Genomic DNA, 26,104 nt, shown 5'->3' on the forward strand with positions numbered 1-26,104 from the left:
ATTTATCCACTTAGTGCCATCGCAAACAACACGCATCCAAGGGCACAGCAACCGGCAGGCTCAGTAGCTCAATGCCAGAAACTGGCTCGGGGCTGCTAGACTGTTAGAGGTCAGACAGCCTCGGGGTCAGAGGCCGGAGGGTTGGCCCGAACACACACAAACCTGGACAATCGGCAATTACCAAGACGACAACAAACGTACACACTAGTGGTGTAACGCACCACAATCCCCTTTCACGGTTAGTGTGAACCGCGGATTAATCACACAGTTTAACTGAGGATCGCCATCAACCGATATTCAGTAAAATATGCGATGAGCATTGATCGGCATTCATGCTCTTCTAGTTTTTCGATCTCTGATAATGTTTCATGGTAAACAAGGAGAGCTTTTTCAAGATGACAGCACCGCTAACGGAGGTTGCATTCGGTTCCAATATGATGCGTTCAGGCTCTGTCCAGTGAAAATGAGTATTGGGTGAAGGGTAAAATTACAACGTAATCGTGATGAGTTTACATGCAATCTCGTAAAAATGGTGTCGGTGAGAAACTTGAGATGTTTTCACAGCAACATAAATAGACATTAGAGATGAATTATGACTGTATACACACACACTTACACACAAGCTCTAAGCAGCTTATCATACATCATTAACAAGATTTAAAATTGTTTACACTGATCAACACTAATACAACACAGTACACATAATCAAGTAACAGCCTCATGGTCTCTACGGGTCAACGTCTTGCCACCAGCTGACCATTTGAGGGCCTTCAGAACCACTTAAGAGCAAAGAGGAAGCTGCACTTTAGGCATAAAAGAATAAAGCTCAAAGAAGGTGATCTCAGGAATAAAATCTAATGGAAAACTAAAAAGAGAAGGCTGCCTTCACTCAGAATCATGGTTTACATATTATTATGCCTCCTACAAAATAAAGTGTGATATGTAACATCATGATGAATCTCCTTCCAGTTACTCCAGCCATGCATCCGTGTTCATAACAATTTTGATATGAAGTGATGGCAAAGAGGGCTGACAAACGTCCTGTAATGCTGAAATTACAGCGCGCCAACAAGTGTGAGCGCTCAACAGCTTCAGCAGAGCAGCTGTGAAAGAGGAATAATTGCTGCCTTCAAATGAAACATGCGAGGTGCGTATTTGGATATGGAAGTCAGTGTGTATCCCTTTCAGGTGGTCGAAGTCGTGAGAACGCTGTTGCTAGGCGACTGACTGCAAAAAACGGTGAATGATTTTTTTTTTTGGGACTTATCTCACACCGATTTAATAATGAAATAAATAACTTTCATGGGCTTTTAAACCAATCAGCTACCGTCACACCTCAACAACTAGACCGATTATTACGATAACGCGGAATAGCGGAACAAGACTGAATATAAGAATGTTTTCAAATAATAGGTTGAGGAGTAAAGGGGACACAACAATTGAAAAAAAGGCATTTTAAAATCTTTAATCTAGTATATTAAACACACTTTTGGTAAGTAATGCCCTGTAGGGGGTCTTTCCAGTGTCGCGTTAACGTGTTCGCGCGTACTGACGTCGGTAATGGCAGCATGATCGTACACAGCCTGCTATTTTCAGGCATTTTAGTCCGTTTTGTTCCCATCAGACCCGACAGAGTGGGACACGTCGTCTGTGTGAGACACAAAAAGCAGCCATTAGTGTTCCCAAGTAGTAGCTCCGGGTCTTCAATACGAATGAAGAACCACGAGACAACGAAGCTCTTTACACGGAAAGAAAACTAGATTGTCGGATGGTTAAAAAAAAAAAAAAACTAAAAAACACACAAAGCGGGGTTTCAGTTTGCGGATACCATTTGATATGCAGATGGCTGCGACACGAACTGAAGCTTCTTCACTGTTAAGTTTAATTGTCAGAAGCGTTCCAAGGTCACGCATGTATAATTTCCTGTTATTACACAACTCTCGTGCACGTTGAGGTTCAGGTCTATTTTTGTAAAATGTTATGTTCTTTATTAAAAAAAAGCAGGATGTGGCACAGTGGTCATTTATAATATTTCTGGATGCAGCCCTTCACAGCTAAACCCAATAAGGCTCTTGACTCATCTTGTTCTGCTCGATTACATTTCCATCGTTGGGTCTCATGGATGAGCCTCGCCAGACAAACAACATGTTGTTATGACTGGAGTATTACGGAGAAAACACCCCCGAGAGATTTACTCCCACCGCCGACCTCGAAACCCAAAGGGGGGGGGTGAGGGGGTGGTGGTGGGCTTATGGGAGACGCCGTCTTCGTCAACACGCTTCAATGCGTAGCTGCAAATCTGTCCGTCCTCGGTGCCACTCGTCGCTCTTCCAACCCGCCTCGCAACATTTCACATCCTCGGGACATTTGTTCAGCTCTCGTTCGGTTACATTTGTTTGTGTCTTTAGGGGATTTAAAGAGGACGGTTGACGACAACGTGCACCTGGGTTGTTGTGAGAATCAACTTAAAACCTATTGGCTATGTAACAATTGACCAATCGCTGCCTGTTTCTCTGGCCAGGAGTCCAATAAAAAGGCGTCTCATTGACGGCCCTGCGGCTGGGCTCTACTTCCTGCTTGTGTGAGAGCTGCGAGGTGCTGTTACACAGAACAGAGCACTCACACACACACACACACACACACACACACACACACACACACACACACACACACACACACACACACACACACACACACACACACACACACACACAAAGGATCTGCTCCTTTCACATGTACGCTTGTCCTCTGAAATGGAAAAGATGCTTGCGTAATCTGCAACATAATTAGTTGATGAGGTTACAGCAAAAGCCCCTTTGGGAAGTTCCTCCCTTTTCACCAACCCCCTGTGGACTGCAGCATGACTCCCGATGCTCCCAAGAACACAGGGTGGTTTCGTAACACCTGGATTATATTAATTTTTTATTTTTATTTTTTATTGCCTAATAAACTCATTGTGATTCCTCGGCGTATCTTGGTCTTTATAGCCAAAACCGAGCTGAGCTCCTAGAGGGGTTAGTCAGGAGCGACGCGTGTGTTTTCTCGAGTGCTAAAAGCTGCTCAGGAGAACTCGCAGCGGGGGCCACTCCAGCGTCTAGTCTCCTTCAGATGGCCGCTTGTGGTGAGCCGCCACGCCTTTGCCCTCTCAGCGAGATTAGGAGTGGAAGAGCAGACAGGGCATTGAGAGGGATCACGCACTACTCGCACAAACCATGCGCAGACCGACACGAACACACACCACAATCCCTCGTTTGTAAAAGAGACTCCAGGGAGGGGCTGAGCTCAGAGGGCTCAGAGGAATCAGAGAGAGAGAGAGAGAGAGAGAGAGTCGCATCGGAAGTACAAGTGGAGTCAGGTGGACATATGCAAAGCGAAGATTTGCCACTTTCCGGGGTCAGAGGGTCCATTTGTGTTGACAGAAAGTACAAGATAGTAGGACTAGCTTACGCGCGTGAGCCAAAATAAACTCTTTAGTGCTTCGAGTTCACTCCTTCATTCCGGTCTCTTCGAGGCCCTCGAGGTTAAATCTCCACAGCGAAGAGGGGACACGGTTATTTGTAGTTCCTTTTCCTCTCTTGTTCAACCGTGGGGCTATTCAAACACTCTGCATCGTTAAAATAGAAAAGAGCCTCTGTATGGACAAAGTGCATGTTTTCATCCAGATTTTTAACCAGGCTATTATCGTGATGAACTGCACCGGAGAGAAAACATTTCCTTCAGCGGGGGAACATTTAGAAAACATGGAAATTATATCCAGATTTTGAGCATTTCCCCGACATCATTGTCCACTGCCTTCGAGTAGATTTCGGCCTGGAATTAGTCAAAAATATCACGTCTTTCGTATAAAAACCAAACAAAAAACACTTTGAGCTAGTGTTTGTAGGTTAAACAGCTCATAATATCTATTTTTTTTATTGCTGTGAAGATTACATTTGATATCATGATAATGGTATATTTTACCATCGCATAATACACATTTTTACTGAAAAGAAGGCATCATCTGTTAACTCAATCTTTATTCAGATTTCAACCAATTTGAACAGAGATTTGTTGTTCAGTGGGCGTGTTGATAGTGAGTCGGGGTTTAGTCGCCGTTAGTCTCAAGGCCCTCATGACATCCCTCATCTATGCATTGCATTTCCTATGCAACGTAATGACATTTGTTCGGCATTCGACGGCAGCAAATTGCACATTATTCGGAGAACCTTTCTCATTCATAAAAGTATGTTCTCCAGGGAGGTTAGCTGGTTTAGATGAATCTGGCTAACTCCAGTGCAGCTTCTCAAGGTGAATCTCCTTTCACTGACAGACCTGTGTGGAGGGTGGAGAAAACTCTACACGGAGCACTGAAAAAGGGGGGATTTGTACATCAAGTAGACTTGTACTTTTAAAAAGGACTTAATGTTCACAAAGGAAGCACTTTTTTTTGTTTTCCTGCTGGCTGACATTGTCTCACAGGGTTTTTCAGATAAACACATGAAGGACCACATGGTTGGAAAGTCCTTTTCAGTCTCCAGTCCTCTAGTCGTTATGAAGAAGGGCTTTTCTCTCCTCCATTATCGTCACACAACAGAAGTATCTCTCTGAAGAGATGACCATGAAACTCCACCATCAATATCTAGTGATACATCTATTGTCACGACACTTAAAAGTCCCCCCTGCCCTCTTTTTCCATATGTAGGACTTTACTACCGAGGGGCGCGAATAAAAAAAAAAAAAAAAAAACAAACAATGGTGCTGACCTCGTCTCTGTGTGTCTCCATGGAGACGAGGCCTCGCCATAAAGCATTCCCCACTGTGTGCTACTGATAGCCCGGCCCTGACGAAGACACGCTCGATGAGCTGGAGAGCTCCGTGAGGCACATCCTGCAGGGTGTAAACACTCTGTCCTACGGGCAAGACATTTATTATCAACATGTGTTTCAGCACATTTACGGACCTGATTACTGCACTGACTCCTTTTTAAAAAGAAACCTTGGATCGTTGTAAATGCACCGAAGCTAAAATAGTTGTTTTGAGTTAAGGGTTTTCTGCAGTGTATAGCTAATTCTGATATGTTATCTTATGACAAGTACATGAGGGGATGAACGTATGTATTTCCCATTAGCCTCTTAAGGAGGGGTGACATCACCTTTTTCAGTTAAAGGTTTTAAGACTTCCAACGTCCTCAATACAGGTTATTATTACTGTACAGCTTTAAACCTTTGTCACATTACAGTATCATTGAGCGATAATACAGCCAAAACATACTGGGCGTAATGACCAAACATGCCTTTTCAAAACCATTTTCTAAACTCGTTTCTCCTCTTTCTTTTTTTTAGAACTTTGAATAAGTTTCAAAATAAAATGTTCCGACGTCCATTTCGAAACCGAATCTGGTCTCAATAGTTGTTCTTTTGTCTTTTTAACTGGCCATAGTTTCCCAGTCTAATATCCCTGTCTTTATAAAGCCGTCCGGAACGCTTTCGACCTTTATTTAAAAAAAAAAATTATTATATTTTCCTTCTTTTGAAATCAAGTTATTTCCGAGACAGAACGCCACTACTCAGATATAGCAAAGCCTACTTGCATCTTGTATACAAGTTTGGGATAAAAGCCACTTTCCTACAGTATGCCTGCCACACAACCCCAATGTGTTTAATACCTCATTCAAGAATTCACCTTGCTGAACCTCTGAGCTGTGTGCTACTCACTCAAGGACGAGAACAAGCCCATCGAGCATAACAGGTGGTCCATGAAAGGCAGAGGCTGGATCCCCTGAGTGTCAGTGAGGGAGGGAGCGAGAGAGAGAGAGAGAGAGAGGGAGGGAGCAGGTGGCACAAGGCTTAACCTGATCTAAAACCCATCCGATGAGCTCATCTCTGCAGGCTTAGTCAGCGTCAAGATGTCTGTTTTCTGCCAGCAGAGCCAGATCTGGGTACTCTCACCCAGTCGTCCCAGTGAGCCACGAGCACCCTGCTAATCTGTCTGAGCACTACATGTTGGCCACATGTCTCGCGAACAAAGTAAACAGTGCACTGTGTGGGGTATTTGTGGAGACTGTAGCTACAGTACATATCTGCATATACTTAGACTTGAGTGACGGCTATAGGTAAAGAGATTCTGCCTTCAAGTGGTCTCTATAATCTCACTACATCCCTGTGTTGTTGTTGTTGCTGCTTCCTCACTACTATATCCCCTCCATTCACAGCATTATCTGTCGGTTTGTAACTCTCTCCACAACATGAACTATGCCATTCAGGTATAGAATCAACACACGGTCAAGTTGAACAGGAGACGCACAACAAAACGTGTTTTTCTAGCTGAGGGTTCGGTTGTGCTGGAGACAATAACAAAAGCCTTGTTATGGCGGCTGTGTCAGCATCATTTCCACCTGCCTACCGCTACGCCCTAATCCCCATGTGTCCGAGCCTATTTTAATGATGTCACGGCAGACAGAAGTGCTGATGTTGTCCTTAAGACGTAATTCGATTTACTTCTGAGAAGACAAACAAGTCGGGTCTCAGCACGGTGGATTATCGGTTTTCGAGAAGTGCGCTCTTGTGAAACCCTTCAACGGCACGAGGAGACCCTACTCATCACACACTTGCATGAATATGATGTTTCCCTCCAGCACTGTTACGCCAAGGCAAACTCTTGAGCCACCGTGTCAGCTGTTGCTATGCTTCTTCCCACCACCTGTATGCCCAATACCATCTCAAATCAGCCTACGGGGCGAGAGAGAGAGAGAGACACCTCGGCGGGTTACCAGCTCATAATCATTTCCACTGCCTTGGCGTCATCCCACACTCACACTGTTAGTGCTGCTAAATGGTCTCCAAGAGGGGCCCCGGGTCAAAAGCGAGGGCTGCTGGTGATGATGGTCCTCGTGGAGCTCCTTCTCATATGGTCACATGGTAACAACCTCATTACATGCTGTGCACCACATGCTCAAAGGACGAGATACTCTCAGGGACAGCGATACAATTTGTTTTTTTTCCCCCATTGTTAGAATAGATGAAATCCAAATTGCACGACTCTGTTGTAATTTGTGCGGTACCTGGAAGACGGTCCTTCTGCTGCTGCGGCCATCATAACCAATCTACATTGTGTTTACTCAGAAAAAATCCCCGTCGTTGTTTACTCTAATGGAAAACACAATTAGCAGAATGGCTCAAAGCAGTTTACTTGCCACATAAATTAGACGGTCATCTCATATTGATTAGGGACGAGCACAAAACAAGACTGTTGGGAACAGAGTGAACAGTCAGGCCGAATTTTGTTAGTATTACATGTTGTTATTTACATGTCAACATGTTAGGTGAATTAAATATACTTTATACTGACATGTCTTATGTACTACTTTCATTATCCAAAAGTTCACTGAATATTTTGTTGATCACTTGGCCTGTAAAAAATAACAATTGCAATTTTTTCACTTAAAAAAAATTACTTAATTAATTCATTGATACTCAAAATAGTTGGTAATTCATTTTCTGGTAATCAACCAATCGCTGGAGGCAAGGCCTCATTTCACTAATAGTACTCAAATCCACTTATTTTGTGCCACACATGGATGCTATTACAGATAGCAATGCAGTGGTGGCTGCAGGAGCAAAGGAAGCTACAGTGGCAACAACAAGCAGTTAGCATTGAATTAAAAAACGAGTGGAGGCTGGTGTGTTTAAGCTAAGCAAAGAACTTAGCCAGTGATATTTAGTTAGCAGCAGCAACAATACAACAGCAGAACTTTCTGGTCCATAAATATGTGTTTTTAGTGTAGTTTATGCACAGGGTGGCATTAATGTCTGAAAAGCAAACACACTTCGAGACTGCTCTTACAAGAGTTTCCTTCCCAAAGCACAGAAATATGTACTCGGAACAAACTTCGCTCTGGGAAATGGCAACAGCTGGATCGTATGACTTAAAATGCCGGTTGAAGGTCAAGTGATTTTAAAAAGGCATTAAAGTCTGCTAACAGATCTCGGGCACGTGAACACAGGTTGCGTAAAAAAAAAGAAGCCTTTTGTGGCTCCAGAAGGGAGCCGTGTTGAGCCCGGTACATTGTGTTGATTTGAGCTGAGGACTAGTAATAATAAAATGTGTGGGTGGATAATAAGAAGTGAGCTTACCAGACCTTTGTAGCTGCTACTCATCTCTACATTAGCTGTTACTCTAATAACACTTGTTCGTCACGTTGCATTGTGGGTAATGCGGCATTGATTTTGTTCTTTCATTTATTTTCTTTGTTGCTATTCTCGAACTGTCCGTTGTGAGTCAGGCAGAGGTATGAAAGGGCAAAATTGATGAAGCACTCTTTCAAACCACTAACTGACTGACTCCATAACAGAGAGGGTCACTACTCGTCTTTGCTGTAACTCTTTGTTCAAGTCGGACAGAAACAAGGAGACTGAACGACCATCAAAACCGAATTTGTCTTCCGCAAGAAGCGTTACGCAACTCTGCAGTGGTTGATGTCCAATCAGACGCCGGGCATTCGCTCTCTGTGGCGAAGCTTTCAGCCGTCTGCCTACGGAAGAATCCGCAGCTTTCTATCCGTCGTTGGAAAGGTCACTTTCTTTGCTACAGGTCTGAGTCAGCCAGCATTCATTCATAATTGAATGAAATGTGACATTTGAGCTTCACAAATGGTGTTGTTGTTTATGTCTAAAAGAATTGGCATTACAGAGGTCCCTGCAGACACCTTATCTGTGCAGCTTCATCACAGACAGGAAGAGGCTTCTGAAACAGAGACAACAGCTCACACGAGCACACCCACTGACCCCATCACTCACTCACGTGCATGCATACTGTATGTGCACCGGGGTGAACAGGTTACGGACACACACACACGGGTAGAATAAAGGGACGGCCAACTCACCTGGTCGTCCACTCTGTGGGCCACGATGGTAGCCGCCTCCTCCTGCTCAGCATCGCTGAGGGGTCGGATCCTCAAGGCAACCTGCGGCACAAAAGAGTGCATTTTGTTTTATTCCTCCTCGAATTCAATCAAGATGGAAATTTCCAGAAATTGTATGAAAAAACATGTATTAAACTTTGCCGTGATGCGTAGGAGGAACGTAATTGACAGCACATGATAGTATGTGCGTCGGGAGTCTGTGTGGATGCAGGTGTCGCTAGAGGAGTAATTGGATATGCAAATAGCAGCATACATGTGAAAATACCTCTGCTTTCTCAAAAGGAGAACTTTTTCTCTTTTTTTGCTTCTTTACAAGTTGTGAAGCCAGGTGAATAATGTTCGAGATTATCTTTGAGATTTTAGACCATTAAATGTACTACAGTGAAAGATGGTGTAGAATTTGAAAGATGTAGACGAATAACCGGACAGAGATGCTCTAAAGAGAAAGTACTACTGCATTGCATTAGGGGAGATGTAGGCTTATCCAAGCTTGACCAAGAGTAAGGACTAAAAGTCGAGATATCCTCGTGGATTTGGAGTTTTGATTATTTGAGACAAAATTAATTTCTCCAGAGTTGCCCAAATTCATGAAAGTGCAAGATGAAAATGTCAAATGTCAATTTATCAGGAACCAATACGAGCATTGACATTTTAAAACAATCACACACGCAAACGAACACCAGTAATTTGCGAGGGAGAATTAAATTAGTCTTCCCTTTTGAACACTAGGTAGTATTTGGCAGATACAAAACCACCAATTGAGTGGAACATTGTATTATTAGTATATTAATACACTAATGCACAGCCTGCCTTTTAAAAAAAAAAAATACTTTATCTCCCTGCAAGGTTTCTTTCCATGAAAACATTCAGAGATCAATAACAATAACAATCACAGTGGCGGTGTCCTCCACCCAGAGGCTCATGTGCATGTGACCCACAATGCAAAGGGGGGAATAATACAGCACGCTCTCCGTCAGCACCCTGTAGAAAGTGTCTTACACGCTGGACAAGGGAGAGGCCGGGCGACTGAAACAGCCACTTCAATTATTCAGGTATGAGCTGCGGAACGCAGTGCATGTCGTGCATGACACCAACAATGGATGCTGATAGGAAAACAAAAATAAAACATCTTGTTATTGAAAAGAACAACAACAAAAATACCTGAAAAAACATGAAAACTGTTGTTTTTTCTGCATTATATTCAGGTGTTTCCCTTCATGCACTCTTGGGAAGGGCTCATTGCATCAGTGGAATAAGATTTTAAAAAACTTGCAAGTCCAATGCAAGTTCTTATTATTTATTTCGTTATTTTTGCCTTGGGTATTAATTCTAATTTTGCACACATTATTTTTTGAAAGTGACCGTATGCCAGCCTTTCACAAGATAATAAGAATAATTTAAAAAAAAGCACAGTCCACCTTGAAGGATCCAAAGAGCACCTGCATGTGATCCCCCACAGAGACCCCATTGTCTTTGTGTGTAAACAAGCAGGAGAAACAATGAGAATCACCTCTTAAAAGAAACGTAACTATAAGAACATTTAAAAAACAGTGTCAACCAGAAGAAGAAAAAAAACAACCTGGACCTTCTGGGCATCACGTGATCACTCGTTATGGCCCCCAAACTGCATTGGGGTTAGCAGATTGTTGATAACGAGGGGTTCACGTAAAGTTCACCGTTCATGGCCGCTGACCGCAGCTCGCTCGCGCAAAACCCCCCAAAAAACTGCTGCAGCGAGTCGGAAGAGTTTGAACTCACCGTGAGTTGGTGCTCCTTTGATTCCCCCGTGTCCTTCATGGCCACCGGGGTGAAGGCTGAAGACGGTCACACGGGACACCGGAACCTCCTCCTCCTCCTCGCGGTCGGTACCTGCATGTCAACTCCTTCTGAGAGGAGGAATACGAAACAATATATATATATATATACATACAATATTTTAAAAAGCACACCTGCAGCGCTCCGCTCTCTCAACCAACAACTCGCTTTAATGGACTCTGTCGCGTGCGCAGTGGTCTCTGACAACAGCCGCGACGTGCACGACCTCTCGTGTTACTATCACCCCCCCCCCCCCAGCTCACGTTTTGTCTCCTTTCTCGCCTCCTTCCCTCCTTCCTTCCTTCCTTCTTCGTCTTGTGTAAAGTGCGTCGTCGGTCAGCCACCTGGTTTTCCACGCACGCGGGGATAACGTATCTGAAGGTGATGGCAGCAGCTGCCCACCTGCCACAGTCACGTCCCCGTCGGTCCGTCCTCCTCGCTCCTCTCCGCTGCGGGTTGCTATATCAGTGTGTGTGTTTGTGTGCGTGTGTGTGTGTGTGTGTGTGTGTGTGTGTGTGTGTGTGTGTGTGTGTGTGTGCGCGCGCGCGTACGCCGTTGTCCCTGGAGATTCCGCGGAACACCAACTACAGTTAAAGCTCGCTAAACAACTACTTCCTATTATACAATGACAACCTGGGTTTTACAATATTATTGTTAATGTTGTGTTTTAGATGCACAGTCGTGACATTTAAGTACATTTACCTAATTACTGTACTTAAATAACAGTTTTACGTTACTTGTTTTTTTTTTCTATTTTATGCAATTTAATTCTTCTACACCAGTTAATTTTAGAGGAAGACAGATGTAGCTTTTTTATTAAATTATGATATGTTATAGTTTAAAGTAACAAGGTAATGCTAGTATAACGCCTAGTTAACATTATATTTATGTTATATTATGGATGGATATATATATATATATATATATATATATATATATATATCGTATTTATATATTTGTATTTATATTATGAGTACCTTTCTGGTACTTAATAATAGTAGATACGTATATTTTTACTTGATTAAGACTATCAAATGCAGGAAGGAATTTGACTTGAAACTGTACTTTGTAGTACAACTATTTTTTTTAACTAAAATATCTTAATACTTCTGTCAAGGCAGATGCAAACATGTATACATGTTGTGTATCTGAAGTTTACCTCCACATATCGTGCTATAAGTATGGTATAAAGACTCTTTACAGTTCCAACAAGGAGTTAATGCAGTTTCCACTGAGCTGCACTTCTTTGCTACTCTATCCTGACATCTGCTGGAAGAATAAAAGACAAAACAACTTGTTGGCTACATTAAGACTTCAGAGCACCCTTTTGTTTGTGTTGAACACAAACTACATCAACACCCAACAACAAACTGAGACGCATCAAGTTGTACTCAAAACAGATTTATTCAACTCACAGTTACACCCCATAGTTTTGGGGTACACACGTAAAATTAAGCACCATTCTCAGTGCCTGTACAATGCAACATGCGTACAGAAATGACACGGACCAAAACAAAAATAATTAAACAAAACTGCATGTATTAAATCCCTACAGAATATGGCTAGGCAATACAAACATGTATTGTTTGTATAGTTTGATTTGCTGAAAATAATGACCTGATTATTCTCATTAATTCTTGTTAGAGCAGCACAGCTTCCCAAGTTATGACATAAACTACAACTTTCTTGTATTAGCAGGGATTAGATATGTAGAGAAGATGAATTAATGGCCCTTTAGAAAGTACAAAAAAATAGTGATCCTATGTGAGATCACCACACAAAACTAGAACAAGAAAATATATATAAAATTGGCACGCTGTTTGAACCGCATGGGAATGAGACAACTGTCTGTTATTGTACACTTTATATACAAAAGCCGTGGTCTCAAGGTAGTCTCGTCTCCAGGAGGTTTGGAAACATAAAGCTTCACCTGCAGTGAATATCCGTGTGTGAATGTAAATAAATACCTCAATTATACCTCCCAGCTGTGCCAGTGCTGGGTTTGTGCTTCACAAATATCAAGGACGAAGCGTAAACATAGGAAATAATATGTTTACATCAACTGTCATGTTCACATTTTTATCTTTGGAGACCTGAATGGAAGTTTTGTAATGTAAAAAAAAAAAAAGGGAGGGATGAATAGTTTTTTTTTTAATTGTCAGATTTGTTCTTACTTTATAGTGAACGCTTTGCTATGTTTTACTGCAGTGAGAAATTAATCCTCAGGTACATAAAGACAAAGTCAAATCTTCCCTCAAAACCCCCCCCAGTGGCCTTGGTGATGCTAGGAGTGGCCTCGGTGATGTTGGGAGTGGCCTCGGTGATGCTGGGAGTGGCCTCGTAATGATGGGAGTGGCCTCCATGATGGTGGGAGTGGCCTCCATGATGGTGGGAGTGGCCTTGGTGATCCTGGTAGTGGCCTCGCGCCGTTTGTCTGCAGAGCGCCTGTGCGGGATGCCGTTTCCGTTCTCGCGTTCAGATAAAGAAGTCTATGCTTGGAAGTCGTTCCCAAAGTGTCTAATCTGCTCCTCAGTCATGGACAGATAGGTGGCGCGCATGCTGGGTGAGTACTGTGGAGGAAAAAGGTAAACACACAGACACACACACGCACACACGGAGGATGTTACGGGCTGATTTTGTGAGCCGAGGGTGAGGTTTAAAAAGCCGAGCCTAATAATTAGCTAATAAAATAAAATAAAAAATGCCATGGGGGTTTTAAAGGAATTGTCCATCTTTTGAGCATCAAGTTCTCACCACGTGTAGGCTTGAAAGGTGACTCTGTAAGGTTTGAGGCTCAGCAGGTGTAGTCCGCTTGGTTATATGCAGAGGTTACGGCGGCTTGAAGAGGCGACCCAGACCGTGGCGGTGTTTAACGGATACATTATGCTACTGTGGACATCGGCATGCTCACCGTTTCGCCGGTTGCCAGTCTCATAAGCTAACTGTGCTGCAGCTCCATCCTTTGCAGACGGCAAACCTGCGTGATTGCAGATTTGAGACCTTACCAACTGGGGGCAAGGAAGCATACAGTTTTCCCCAAAATGTCGAGCTATTTCTTTAATATTTCTGGTATTCCAGCAGTTATTCCTGATGTGCTTCCACCAGCTTTCATCACCTGACCGCCACACCCTCCTGCACAAAGATTTCCCCATCAGCTCCTGGATAAAGGGGAAGCTTATACCTGGTTCATACTGCCCTTTACCCCCTGAGTACTTCCCAATGTTTAGCCTTTTCTTTCCCCCCAATCTCAGCCTTTCTTTAAAACTTTCAACTGCCTGGTGATGGATGCCCCTCTGGACTTGTTTGCTTGCCTCTGCTACTTCTGTGAGCCGTGAAGTTTTAAGTCCACACATCTTGCTCCCTTCCATACGAGGTCAACGGCAGAGAGGCGGCGGATGCTGCAGGAGTGCTCTCAGAAGTCTTCTGAGGACGTTCTTGATCTGGGTCGCCTTTCAGAAACCCCACCGTAACCGCCGTGGGTCTAACCACAGTCATCATCTTCCACGAAGAAGCACGTCACAAACATTTAAGAGCCACCTTCAAGCCCACGGCTGTGGAGTACTCCTTTTAACTCGTGCCTACACAACTGACGACAGTTTGTTCAAACGAATCATCCCATTACGTTTAAAAAAAAAAAAAAAAAAAAAAGTTGAATCAATCACTTTGGCATTAACAGTTACTGTGACGTCCTTTTTTAAAAAAATCTGTCAATACCCAGATTAAATACATAAAGGACACTACAAGCTATATACTTGAATGGCTGGAGCAGAACTGCATGCACTGGGACTACAGTAGCGCCCTGTGACCACCAGGGGCAGACAAACCCTCACTAACCCAAACAGACTCTGGAATGAGGACAACAGGTTGTGAGTTGAAAAGCCATGCCAAAACGGGAACAACCGCACGGGAACCAAACAAAGTGAGGTGAAGGAGAGGTAAAAGACGGAGATGCAACAGAGGTAAAAGTGGGGGGGGGCGTTAACCCCCGAGGAAAGAGTTTTAAAAAAGACTTACTCGGTTTCTATACTGCTGAGAGTATATCTCCAAAAGTTGAGTAAAAAAATTTAAAAAAAAACAGAAGAGGAAATATAGAAATGAAAGATACAAACATACACATGACAAACGGACAAACAAAAAAATATATAAAAGAAGCTGTTAGCTGCAGACAACTGCGTGATGCTGTACATTTGAAGTCATGAGGGAGAAGGTCATTTTATACATCACTGGCTGGCATTAATTAGGAAAGAAGTAATAAGGCCAAAAGTACATCAAATTAACAAAATCAATCTACAAACTTCAATAAAACTGTGGTAATACACAACATGCAAATTAGAAAATATAGCGCTCTTTGTTACATATATTTGTGACATTTAAACCTCTACGTTCAACAACAAATACCGTCGCAATTTATCAAAAATAAAATATGAATTCAGTTTGTACTTCCTGACCCGATGATCATTACTGTGTCTCCTAATTATTGTTTCATACAATTCATACAATAAAACCTCCTGTGGATTAAACACCTGCATTTCGACCGCTGTATTTCATCACACACACACACTCGTACAGCGTGTTGTTAAGAGGATCTGCCCAATGAAAAATTAATAGAGAATGTTTCTATTTTTAATCTCGGCGATGTAGACGAGTAGCACAGCGAGGGACGAATTAATTAGTGTCAACAGTGGGTGGGTTTATGGTTTCAGACCTGAAGGACTCCCTCTGGGGAATTTGTCCTGAGAAAAGGCTAAACGATGTTCACTTCACGATTAAATATTAACCACATTACTTCTCCTCGGTAAGTTATGCAGGGCGGAGGAAGGAAGGCACGGTATCTCGTTTAAAGGCCTTCAAGAAATTCTTTTATAAAAATTTTAAAAAAAAGTTGATTAAATCAAGGAAAGGTTATTTAGATATATGGCTAAGCGTGTGAGCCGAGTGAAAATATGAATAAAATAATCATCAGTCGCTTCTAATTTAAAAAAAAACAATTTCCTGTGCTTCGAAAAGGCTAATTCTGTCTGTTAGGTAACGGGGAAGTGACATCATAGGAAGGACTCGGCCCCTGGGACCCAACGCACCGAGGGGGGTGGCGAGCCTCGTCCTATCAGCGGGACGTTCTCGTACCGCGGATTCCCCCCGAACAGAGCCGCCTGGTTCCTGAGAAAAGAAAAGAGCGAAAGAAGCGTTCCTCAGAGGAAAAGGAACTACATGTGGACGTTTGCTCCGCGCGTCACTCCCGGACCCACTCACATGTACTCGGACACGGGGGCGGCGGAGACGGCGGGGGCGGGCGGGTGGAGGCTGTTCTGGCTGCCCATGCTGCTGCTGTAGCTGCAGAAGCTGTGCATGTTGGGGAGGTTGGGGTTCTGAGAGGGGATCCTCCTCCTCGCCCGCGGGTTGAATGGATCCTCCTCGTCGATGTCGTCGTAATCTCGTTCCCTAGAGGGGAGGAAGAGACAAGGTGTGAGGTCAAGGTCAAGGATAAGGATAAGGATAAGGGCCTCCCCCCCCCCCCCCCCCGGTCTAAAAAATAAATTAAAAAGAAGGTAATTGTTAACGTTTGGCTGCTAATCAACATCGTGACACACAGCTCATGGAGACAATTAAGGCACTTAGTCATAACTCTAGTCAACAACTTTCCGTTGCATTTCATTTCTATTTGTATCGATTGAATTTTCTTTGTTTTTACCGTTTCACCCACTGTACCGTTTAAAGTTTTTACCTTAACCTTGTATCTTGCGTCTTTCAAAGCACTTTTACACTCTGTTTTCGAAGATACTATATCAATGAAATAATAATAATATTAGTAGTAGTATCTCAGCTGTCTATAATAGGTTCGAATAAACATTCATCTTAGAAATCACGGGGGGAAAAGACACTCCTTATAACTCCAGAACTCGCCTGAGAATCATCTTGTTTTGAAGTTTTTGTCCGGTATGAAAGTAAACTGGTGATAGTTGTCTGAACATGTGGAGAACTGTTTCAAAGAACTCGGCTAACGTTGTAACCCACAGTGTTCAACCTACAACTAACTCACTGAATCCATGGCAACATTACACTTCCTGTTTACATGCCCCAAAGCAGTATGGGACCTGTAGTTACTCAATTTAGAGCATGATTAATCACGTTTTTTACACGTTTCTCATGTGATTGTTGCGTTGCAACTGGGCCACCACTGACTCCACATCCCTGTGTCTACGTCGCATGATGACAGCAGACGATCCTTGAATCCTTCGCGCTGGTTTTGCCGCACGCAGGAGGCGAAGCTGCATATAAATGGCTGCAGGCTGAGGAAACGAGGGCGCTCAGGCAGAGAAGCAGAGAACCAACCGACCTGCAGGCAATTTGTCTCCACGCCCTGGGAATGGCACACAGCATGACGGTGAAGGCACAGGCTGCCAGGGTGGAGAAGAGGCAGAGGTAGAGGACACCCTCCACCCCGTCATAGCACACCCCCACCATCGCGTCCAGGTAGTCCTAAAGAAGGTCAAACAAATATTAAAGCAGGAAAAAAAAAAAGGCACAGGTGTAAACGGGGCACATGCAACAGTTTGGAAAAGTTATTCTCATTAAATTTGAAATTCTTTCCGCCGTGCTTCGGCCTCGCTCCCAGTTCCGCTTTCAGCTCGACGCTGAAATCCTGCGTGGCCACTTACTCTTCTCCCCCCCCCCCCCCGTCCCCCGTTGACCTAGTTGTGCTGCTGTGATGCCAATTAGGATGCAGTGAACGAACCTTGTTGAGCCCCCTGCAGTCCAACAGGGCGGTGAGCTGGTGCAGACTGGCCTCCGAGGAGTTGAGCACATGCTGGATGCCCACTAGGTCTCTCTGTGGAGAGAGAGGTCACCAGACGGACAGCATCACTGACACACACTCGGCTCCCTTATTTACACGAGGAAATCTGTCGAGAAAACTCTGTTGAACTCCAGCGTTAAAGTCATGGTAGGGGTGTGTGTGTGTGTGTGTGTGTGTGTGTGTGTGTGTGTGTGTGTGACGATACCTCAGCTGTGGGGAACAGAGGCACGGCGAACTGCAGCAGACCCTGGATCTGGATCTGCATGGTGGTCAGAGACCTCCGGAAGATGGTCAGGGGCTGCAAAAACAGGAAAGTGGGTTTGAACGCACGCAGAGCGAAAAGCAAATCATTCTGAATGGAAGTGTTAAATAAAGCATCCTGACAAAAGACTCGATGAAAGTAAAAGGTTCTCAAGGCTGTCAAAAGACAGATCGATGAATAGCAAAAACCACAAGTGGGCCAGAGTGAACGCTAATAAGAAACTCCTAAAAAAAACTAATTAAAATCGACATTTTTCACCCAGTTAACATGTATGAAAGGAACAGCATGTGCAACATAAAACACCACAGAGAGCCAAGAAATACGTACGTTAAAATCCTCAATTTAGTCTTCACGAATATATGTGCATGTTATGGCTTTGTAGGGCAATGCATGTATATAAAATACCTTTTTTACTACGTTACGACATTCAAGTCTTTGTGGTAGTGTAGGTCTCTGTTCCCACCAACAGGGGGCAAAGTAAGCCTCCACATTCAGTACGAGATATTAAGTGGATAATCGCAACCAGCCTGAAAGACAGCACCTTCTGCCCGAGGCCTCTTTTTAAATTACACAGGACCACGAATGAATTAATCTGTCACATCTACAGGTAAAACTGAACCTTCACAGTCACCCGACCTAACAAAAGCAGCCTGGAAACCCCCTGACCTGTGGCACAGTGTTAAAAATGGGAACAGGATATGGTCAATTACCTCGACTATTCATAAATGTAATTGCTTTCCTATGATCTGACATTTCTTTCCTCTGGATCTTGTACCACTGTGCATGGTCAAACTGCAGCACAGTCTCAAGCCTCCTTGGCTTTCAGCTGGTTCCCGGCCAAGTAAAAAATAAATAAATAATATATAGGACGGAGAAAGTGGATGGAGAGGGAGGTAAGAAAAGGTGAAGAGATGACGATGATGATGAGAACATAAAAAAAGAGCCGTGGTAAGAAGTCGAGTTGATGCCAGAAAGAAATGCACCAGACCATTGAAGCGCGAGGAGGGTTCAGACTGAGAATACATGAGAGGGAGACATGAGGGAGAGAGGGAGGGAGACATGAGGGAGAGAGGAAGGGAGACATGAGGGAGAGAGGAAGGGAGACAGAGAGGGAGACATGAGGGAGAGAGGGAGGGAGACATGAGGGAGGGAGACAGAAAGGGAGATAGAGAGAGAGACATGAGGGAGAGAGGGAGGGAGACATGAGGGAGAGAGGAAGGGAGACATGAGGGAGAGAGGAAGGGAGACATGAGGGAGAGAGGAAGGGAGACATGAGGGAGAGAGGAAGGGAGACAGAGAGGGAGACATGAGGGAGACATGAGGGAGAGAGAGAGAGGAAGACATGAGGGAGACATGAGAGGGAGAGAGAGAGAGAGACATGAGGGAGAGAGGGAGATAGAGAGATGGGCATGAGGGAGAGAGGGAGGGAGACATGAGGGAGACATGAGGGGGAGAGAGAGAGAGAGACATGAGGGAGAGAGGGAGGGAGAGGGAGATACATGAGAGGAGACATGAGGGAGACATGAGGGGGAGAGAGAGAGAGGGAGACAGAGGGAGATAGAGAGAGAGACATGAGGGAGAGAGGGAGGGAGACATGAGGGAGAGAGGAAGGGAGACAGAGAGGGAGATAGAGAGAGAGACATGAGGGAGAGAGGGAGGGAGACATGAGGGAGAGAGGAAGGGAGACAGAGAGGGAGATAGAGAGAGAGACATGAGGGAGAGGGAGGGAGATACATGAGAGGGAGAGAGAGAGGGAGACAGAGAGGGAGACATGAGGGAGACATGAAGGGGAGAGCCTGTTTGTTTGCCAAGTGGAGTGATCTCCTACATCTGGCAGCTCGCTCGTGAACTTTGCCCCTGTTGGGTCTGTGTGTCTGTCTGTGTGTCTGTGTGTCTGTCTGTCTGTGTGTCTGTGTGTCTGTGTGTCTGTCTGTCTGTGTGTCTGTCTGTGTGTCTGTCTGTCTGTGTGTCTGTGTGTCTGTCTGTCTGTCTGTCTGTCTGTCTGTCTGTCTGTCTGTCAGAGAGCAGAGTTCTGCCTCTGTTTTCTAGGCGGGGGTCACGAACTCTGCTGCCGCGCTCGTGTTTTCCTGTCGAGCAGAGAGCGATAATCAGATCTGAGCTTCACTCTGACGGACGTCAGCGGACTCGTTGCAACATGTTCTGTTTGCTGAAGGCCGACGTCATCGCCCGAGGAAGAGGAGGACGAGGGACAGCGTGTGTAAAGGGTTTAAAATCTGTTTGGATATTTCGGTTAAAAGTTTTTTAAACCACCTCTTCATCATCATCATTAATGATTATACTTCAGTGAGATCCTGCTCCACATTCATTTAAAAACCCAGATTGTATAAACCCTTAATTAAGTGGATTATTTATCCTTTATTTGTTCAGTCAACTGTTCATTTTCATGATTTTATACAAATATTACAAATATTAGATCGTTTCCCAAAAATAAAGTTAGTCAATTTCCCTTCTTTACACTGCCAAGACTTGTTGAAACCCGTCCTCTATAGAGCTGGTTATTTAACATTAATACATTGGTATTAATGCTGTTATTATAATTTAGAGTACTGACTAAATCAATTAACTGTTCATTTTAAATAGATTTTAATCAGATTCTGCTAAAAATATAAATCAGGACACATTTCTAACTAAAAAGCAAGGGATCAAAGCGAGGGATCAAAACTTTTTATTATTTTTGCAATTACATGCAATTTATTATATAATTATTTATGTCAAATTTAATTATATTGAAATTCCCAGTAAAATCACCAATGACCTGACTCCATTGTCAGATACTGGCCTCGCTAACAGCCTCCAAAAAATGTCAAATCTTTCCACTAAATCAAGCCAAATGTAGCCGTGTTATGACCCCCGGTGACCCCTGGTGACCCCTGGTGACCCCCCACCCCAAACCCTGACTCGACCTCATCTCCGCCACCATTCAGGAGGCGCCTCCTGTGTCCTACCTGCTGGAAGGGGTTGGAGAGGGTCTGGTTGCAGTAAAGGTAGTAATGAACAATATCTGTGGAAAAACGCAAAAAATCATCAGTCAGTTCAGCGTTACGCTCTCGTCGTCACAACTCCATTAACGCAACGTGAAACTCACCCGAGCCGATGACGCCCTTTGTCTTGCTCAGGAGGAACTTGTCAGGAGACACGCAGAAATCACTTGTGCCCTGAAATAAATAATACATTTAAAAAAACGGCTTAAAAGAATGAAAGGAAGGTTGAAAATAGAAATTCATGCAGAACTTTTCAGAGGAGAGATGAATCAGAGTGCCAGATACTCTACCTGGCATTATTAGTTCGTTAAAGTCTTTTTTTTGACATTCGCATCGGGAATATAAAAGAAAGACACGCTGCTCTTATAATCCACTTTAACAGGCGGAGACAGGAATACTTTTCAATTCTGTCACTCACGAGCACTTTCGCTCCGCCGCGCGGTGCTAACGAGAACATCCCCGCCGTCGGTGAAATATTACAAAAGTGAGGAACGGAGGTCTCCTCCGAACTGGGGGGGAGGGTGGGGAGGGGGGATACAGAAAGCAGAGATCCTTGGCAAACTCAAGCTGGTTTGTCAGAAATAGTGGATGCATTATGCCTTGTGCATTGATCCATTTGAGGGCTAAGTGGCCACTGCGGCTCACACACCAGTTTCCCCCTCAGCGGTCCGACACCATTAAAACCAGTTCAATTCACTTTAGGGATGGACTGATGACCTCCAGTGTTGGCTACGGTCTGCAGCCCCGGAGATTGCGTCAAACGGTCTGAATTCATCCCGTAGACCGTTTGAGACTTGTACGAAGTGACATTGAGACGCCGTTTACGATGGTAGCGGCCTGTCAATCACAAGGTAGCCCCGCCCTAAAGCATATCCTGCTCTATCATCTATTTTACTCGTGCTGTGTTGAAGATTACTTGAAACTAGCGATGGAGACCAAGTAGAGTCGTCCTCTCACTGACTTCCATGCGATGTGACGACTTTTGTCAACCAGAGGAGTCGCCCCCTGCTGGCCTCTAGAGAGAATACAGGTTTAAGGAACTGCTGCGCCGGCTTCACCTTTCAGAACCGGAATAACCATTAATGAAAAAATCTGGAAATAGTCATACAAGTCATAAGACATTTGAGATTAAACTAAAGCAAAATCTTAGTTCGTAGGCTAAATCAATTATTGCATTGGCAAAATAATTAACAATTAATTAACTGGATGCAATGTGAGGATTTGCTACTTTTCTTTTTTTTTAATTGTTTTAAATGGAATATCTGTGAGACTATTTAGACTATAGGTCGGACTAAAAAGCTGTTTTTGAAAACATCCCCTTGGACGGTTTCCCACATTTAAATTATTAAACAATTGACAGCAGAGTATTATGTATACGGCAAAAAAAGTGTAATTTGTATTCAGAGCAGTGCAGAGTGTGCTGAGTCACAGAGCAGAATACACACACACACACACACACACACACACACACACACACACACACACACACACACACACACACACACACACACACACACACACACACACACACACACACACACACACTACCTAGACAAATGAACACACACACAGGCCTGCCCCCCTCACATTAACTCAAAAAATATAGAAGACACGCGACACACACCTTTATTCACACACAGACACAACGTCTGATGGAGCCGCTGCAGATCGCTCATGTAATTGCTTTTTTTTCACGGCCGTTTGTATCGACGCCGGAGCAATTATGAGGCCTTTTTTTTTTTCAAACTGAGGTGTTTGCTCTCAAAGCATAAAAAGAGTGGAATTTCAGCCCACCGTTACAGACCGGTTACGTAACAGGCCGACGTGAAGGTCGCAAGTTTGTGACGCACGCCGAGAGATGACCTCCATCCACAACTAGTCAAATATCTCGCTAGCTTGAAATTGAACTGTGTGGCTCGGATATTTGATGGTACAACGATCATTTCCAATTATTTTATGATGGCCCTCAGACAGATTTTCTGTAAAGCTGGGTCAATTTCGGCTCGGCAAACATTTTGGTCTGGTAAAAAGGTGGCTGTAGATGTTCATCTGACCTTTCCGCTCTACTGCAATCCTTCCTATTTGTTCACATTCATCTCGTGGCCAAATTAAGTTGAAAATAATAATACGGGGCTGCATTTTTTGGAGGCCAACCCCAGAAGTTAACGTCGCACTGGTTCACTTGTCAAAAAAGCCAAATGGGAGTTTTCCATTGGATTTGGGACTATTGCATAAAATAAGGTCCGTGGCGAACAAACGTGATGTACACGGTTTGTTCAGTAAAATAATCCTCGCAAATTAACGTTAGTCTATAAACTGCACCACAGAGCGCGAGGCCGAGAAGGAGGGCTTTTTTTGTAGTCTCGTAATGTAAAACCTTCAAAATGTTAAAATGTCTTCCGCTTGCGTTAACCACAGGCCTTATTTCAGGCACAAAAAAAACATCCGAAATTGACTTTGAAATGAGGTCATGGGACTCATTCCTGCAGCACTCTAATGGATGCTCTCCTGCTTCTTAAAGGGCCATTTTTTTTTATCGTAGGTAACTAATGGCTGGATTGCCATGTTATTGCCGTGAATGTTCATATTACCCAGAGAACGAACCCTTTTGATTTTGGTAGTTCTGTCTTAAACAATGCATGCTTGCAGGATGTTGGGACTGCCTTGGCTCCACAGCACTGGTCACCAAGATTTCAACTATCGACCAGGAAAACATTGACCACGGAGGGTGGAGACTTGGAAAGGAGACGAATGCAAAAAGGAAGATAAAGCCAGAGACTAATTTGTTGTCGACTGCTCGCGCCTCCTCCGCCCGCTGCGCTCCACCCGATGCTCATTATCTCCGACTTAAATTCGCCTCGAGTCAAAACACGGCATCAAACAACAAACCTGGGAAAAATAGCACACTTGCCTGAGGCAGGCGAGTCAAACAAATCAAATTCATCTCACTGTTCTTTGCATATCCCTCTTAACTCTTGCCCTCTAGGTCGTAGTCACGATAATGCAGCAAAAAAAAAAAAAAAAACAGTGAAATTATTCACCTCTTCGGCATGATAGGCTTTTTAAAAAGCTGCAATTGGATTCCTGTCGTCGTGATCCTCGACGATGAATCGGGTTGTTCGGGCTTGTTTATAACGATGCCGACAAAAGGGTTGCGATTGGGATTTTTTTTCGTTCTTTTGTCGGCCCGTTTCCGGCAGCGTGCCAGTTTGAAAGCGGAGATCAAAAAGCGTACGATGGGACAGAAAGACGAACCTCAGACACGAGTTCAGAAGAAGATCGGGCTTCTTTTTTTTTCCGATGACACTGCATTGATAACGCAAAAAAAAAAGAAGCCAATCCATATTTGGGATCAGGGATCCATATGCACGTGCGGGTACATGTGCAGCGGCGTATGTGATCATCCCTCCTCCACACACAAAAATACATTTTTTCAAGTGCGGTGTGCGTGTCGTTAAAGCAATTCATCATCACTGTTGGCCACGACAAGAATTGATGGCGGACCAGTTCATATGAGGGGGTACGGGGAGGGGGGGGGGGCGAAGCAGCTCACCACAGCAGTGGCCAGGTCGGCTCCCAGAGAGGTCCAGCTCAGGACCAGCGTCAGCACCCCAAACACCATCATCCTGCAGGGACACAAAGCAACAATGGTCACAATGCAACTCGGCAGAAGAAAATATTACAAATTGCTGAATGCATTTTACATGAAGTCGATTATCCAAATAAAGTAAGGATGTTAATTTGTTTTGGTGGAGGGGCAGTATTTCTTTCTTAAATCAAGTTATTATAAAAGTACTTCATGTTTGTCATTTAAAGCTGCACTAGCTGGGTTTTGTTGGCCACTCGGTGGCAGCATAAACAAGCTTCAATCACAACATCTTTTTATTTCATATGCAGGTCTGAGTCCACCCTCTTTTAGCTCCATTTGGCTCCACAAACCAAAAAGCAGCAAAGTCATTTTAGCTGGTTTTAGCTGCATTTTGTTGATATTGGGCAGACAGCGTTTTAGTTTTTTTAAGATTTAAAAGGTCTGGTAAAGGACCAGCGTGAACAGGAACGCCTGCTGCGCGTAAATGAGCGCACGTTCTTAAAATCAGCATAAGTACCACCTCACAAATACTATATAAGGCTACGCATCTTGAATTGAAGTCCCGCTTCCAGAGATCCATAAAGTTACATGACATTATTTTCCACAGAAATAGGGGGACCGGCTAAAGCCAAGAAATAGTAACAAATGACAACATATGGCGTGTCACCCGAGGGCCGTACTGTCACGGAGATAAAGACAAAATGGTACGATATGAAAACCGTCTTGCGAGGCCGAATACGAGTCAAATCCTTTAAGATCGTCATGGCGATAGTGCAGTGGGATACAAAAGCATCAATAGCCAATTTAAATGAATGGTAATATATTGTGAGGCGGCGTCAATACATTTTTAAATTATATTAGCCTGTAATTCATAATATCGACTTGACTACACCGCACGTGGGTTTTTCCGACCCAGAATTGCTTCAAAGTACTGAACTATGCGATGCATTTGTGAAAACTTTAGGTTTTGGATAACAGCAGAGGTGCACATGATTCCTGTGAGAGGTCTGGAAGATAAAATCCTAAATACGAGAAAAAAGTTCTCTTAAAATCGTTTGTACAAAAGGAATCTGTTCAAAGACCTGAGGAAGAATGAACACGTTGTAGTACAGATGACTAACGTGTGGACAATCTCGACACAAAAAGGGGAATTTTGTTCCTGTCGTTATCGGCGTCCACGGGGGAGTGCAGTGACGCGACTGGAGCTATTTTCATAACGCTTTCTGTTATTGAAAGGAAGCGGCGTGAGCCCACGAGGACCGGGAGTGGTGATCTCATCGTCGTCGACGGAGGAGGTCAGAGGTCACACATTTCCTTTTCGTGGGGGTCAATTCGCTGTTTCCCCTCGAGGGATGAATATAAAAATGCGGTTTTGATCTCACAGTATACCCTGAAAAATGACATCAGAGACGTGAGACAGTGATGGGGCAGAGATGGGAGGGATTGGGTGAGCGTTGACGGGTCCGTCTTTGTGTATAAAACCGCACGGAGGAAGATCAATACCCATTAAAAAGGTGAACACTGGTCCTCTGTGAGCTTTTTGTTGTGTGACATAATCCAATAAACTCCCGTTGATTTCACCAGATATTCCCCCTGTTCGGCATGTCACCTGTAATTAAATATAATTTAACTCTGCATGTCCGGAACCCACTCGGGCTAATCCAATTCATCGCATTGAGAAGCTACCGAGCTCCCGCCATCGATTTTACTCTGTTTTCACTCTTGTTTTATCGCCCCCGTCCCT

General features: G+C 44.0%; 2 protein-coding genes across 3 annotated transcripts in view; both read right to left on the reverse strand.

Annotated features, from left to right (window-relative positions):
- Positions 1–11,148, reverse strand: part of kif19 (kinesin family member 19) — a 28,819-nt gene extending 17,671 nt beyond the window's left edge. The window contains 3 exon segments of the mRNA XM_034558891.1: positions 8,861–8,941; positions 10,658–10,785; positions 10,978–11,148. Coding sequence (XP_034414782.1) covers positions 8,861–8,941; positions 10,658–10,696 — 120 coding nt within the window. The 5' untranslated portion in view covers positions 10,697–10,785; positions 10,978–11,148.
- Positions 11,149–12,780: 1,632 nt separating this feature from the next.
- Positions 12,781–26,104, reverse strand: part of ttyh2 (tweety family member 2) — a 46,779-nt gene continuing 33,455 nt past the window's right edge. The window contains exons 6-15 of one of the 2 annotated variants that reach the window (XM_034558695.1): positions 24,325–24,397; positions 20,876–20,945; positions 20,736–20,791; positions 17,713–17,805; positions 17,448–17,540; positions 17,049–17,191; positions 15,965–16,153; positions 15,793–15,871; positions 14,729–14,755; positions 12,781–13,284 (exon numbers count right to left, since the gene is read on the reverse strand). In XM_034558695.1, the coding sequence (XP_034414586.1) occupies positions 13,204–13,284; positions 14,729–14,755; positions 15,793–15,871; positions 15,965–16,153; positions 17,049–17,191; positions 17,448–17,540; positions 17,713–17,805; positions 20,736–20,791; positions 20,876–20,945; positions 24,325–24,397 (904 nt within the window). In that variant the 3' untranslated portion in view covers positions 12,781–13,203. The remainder of the gene's footprint in view (positions 13,285–14,728; positions 14,756–15,792; positions 15,872–15,964; positions 16,154–17,048; positions 17,192–17,447; positions 17,541–17,712; positions 17,806–20,735; positions 20,792–20,875; positions 20,946–24,324; positions 24,398–26,104) is intronic. The other variant, XM_034558696.1, reaches the window with a different exon arrangement.

This window comes from Cyclopterus lumpus, chromosome 19 (genome assembly GCF_009769545.1).
Source record: "Cyclopterus lumpus isolate fCycLum1 chromosome 19, fCycLum1.pri, whole genome shotgun sequence".
Taxonomy (NCBI): Eukaryota; Metazoa; Chordata; class Actinopteri; order Perciformes; family Cyclopteridae; genus Cyclopterus; species Cyclopterus lumpus.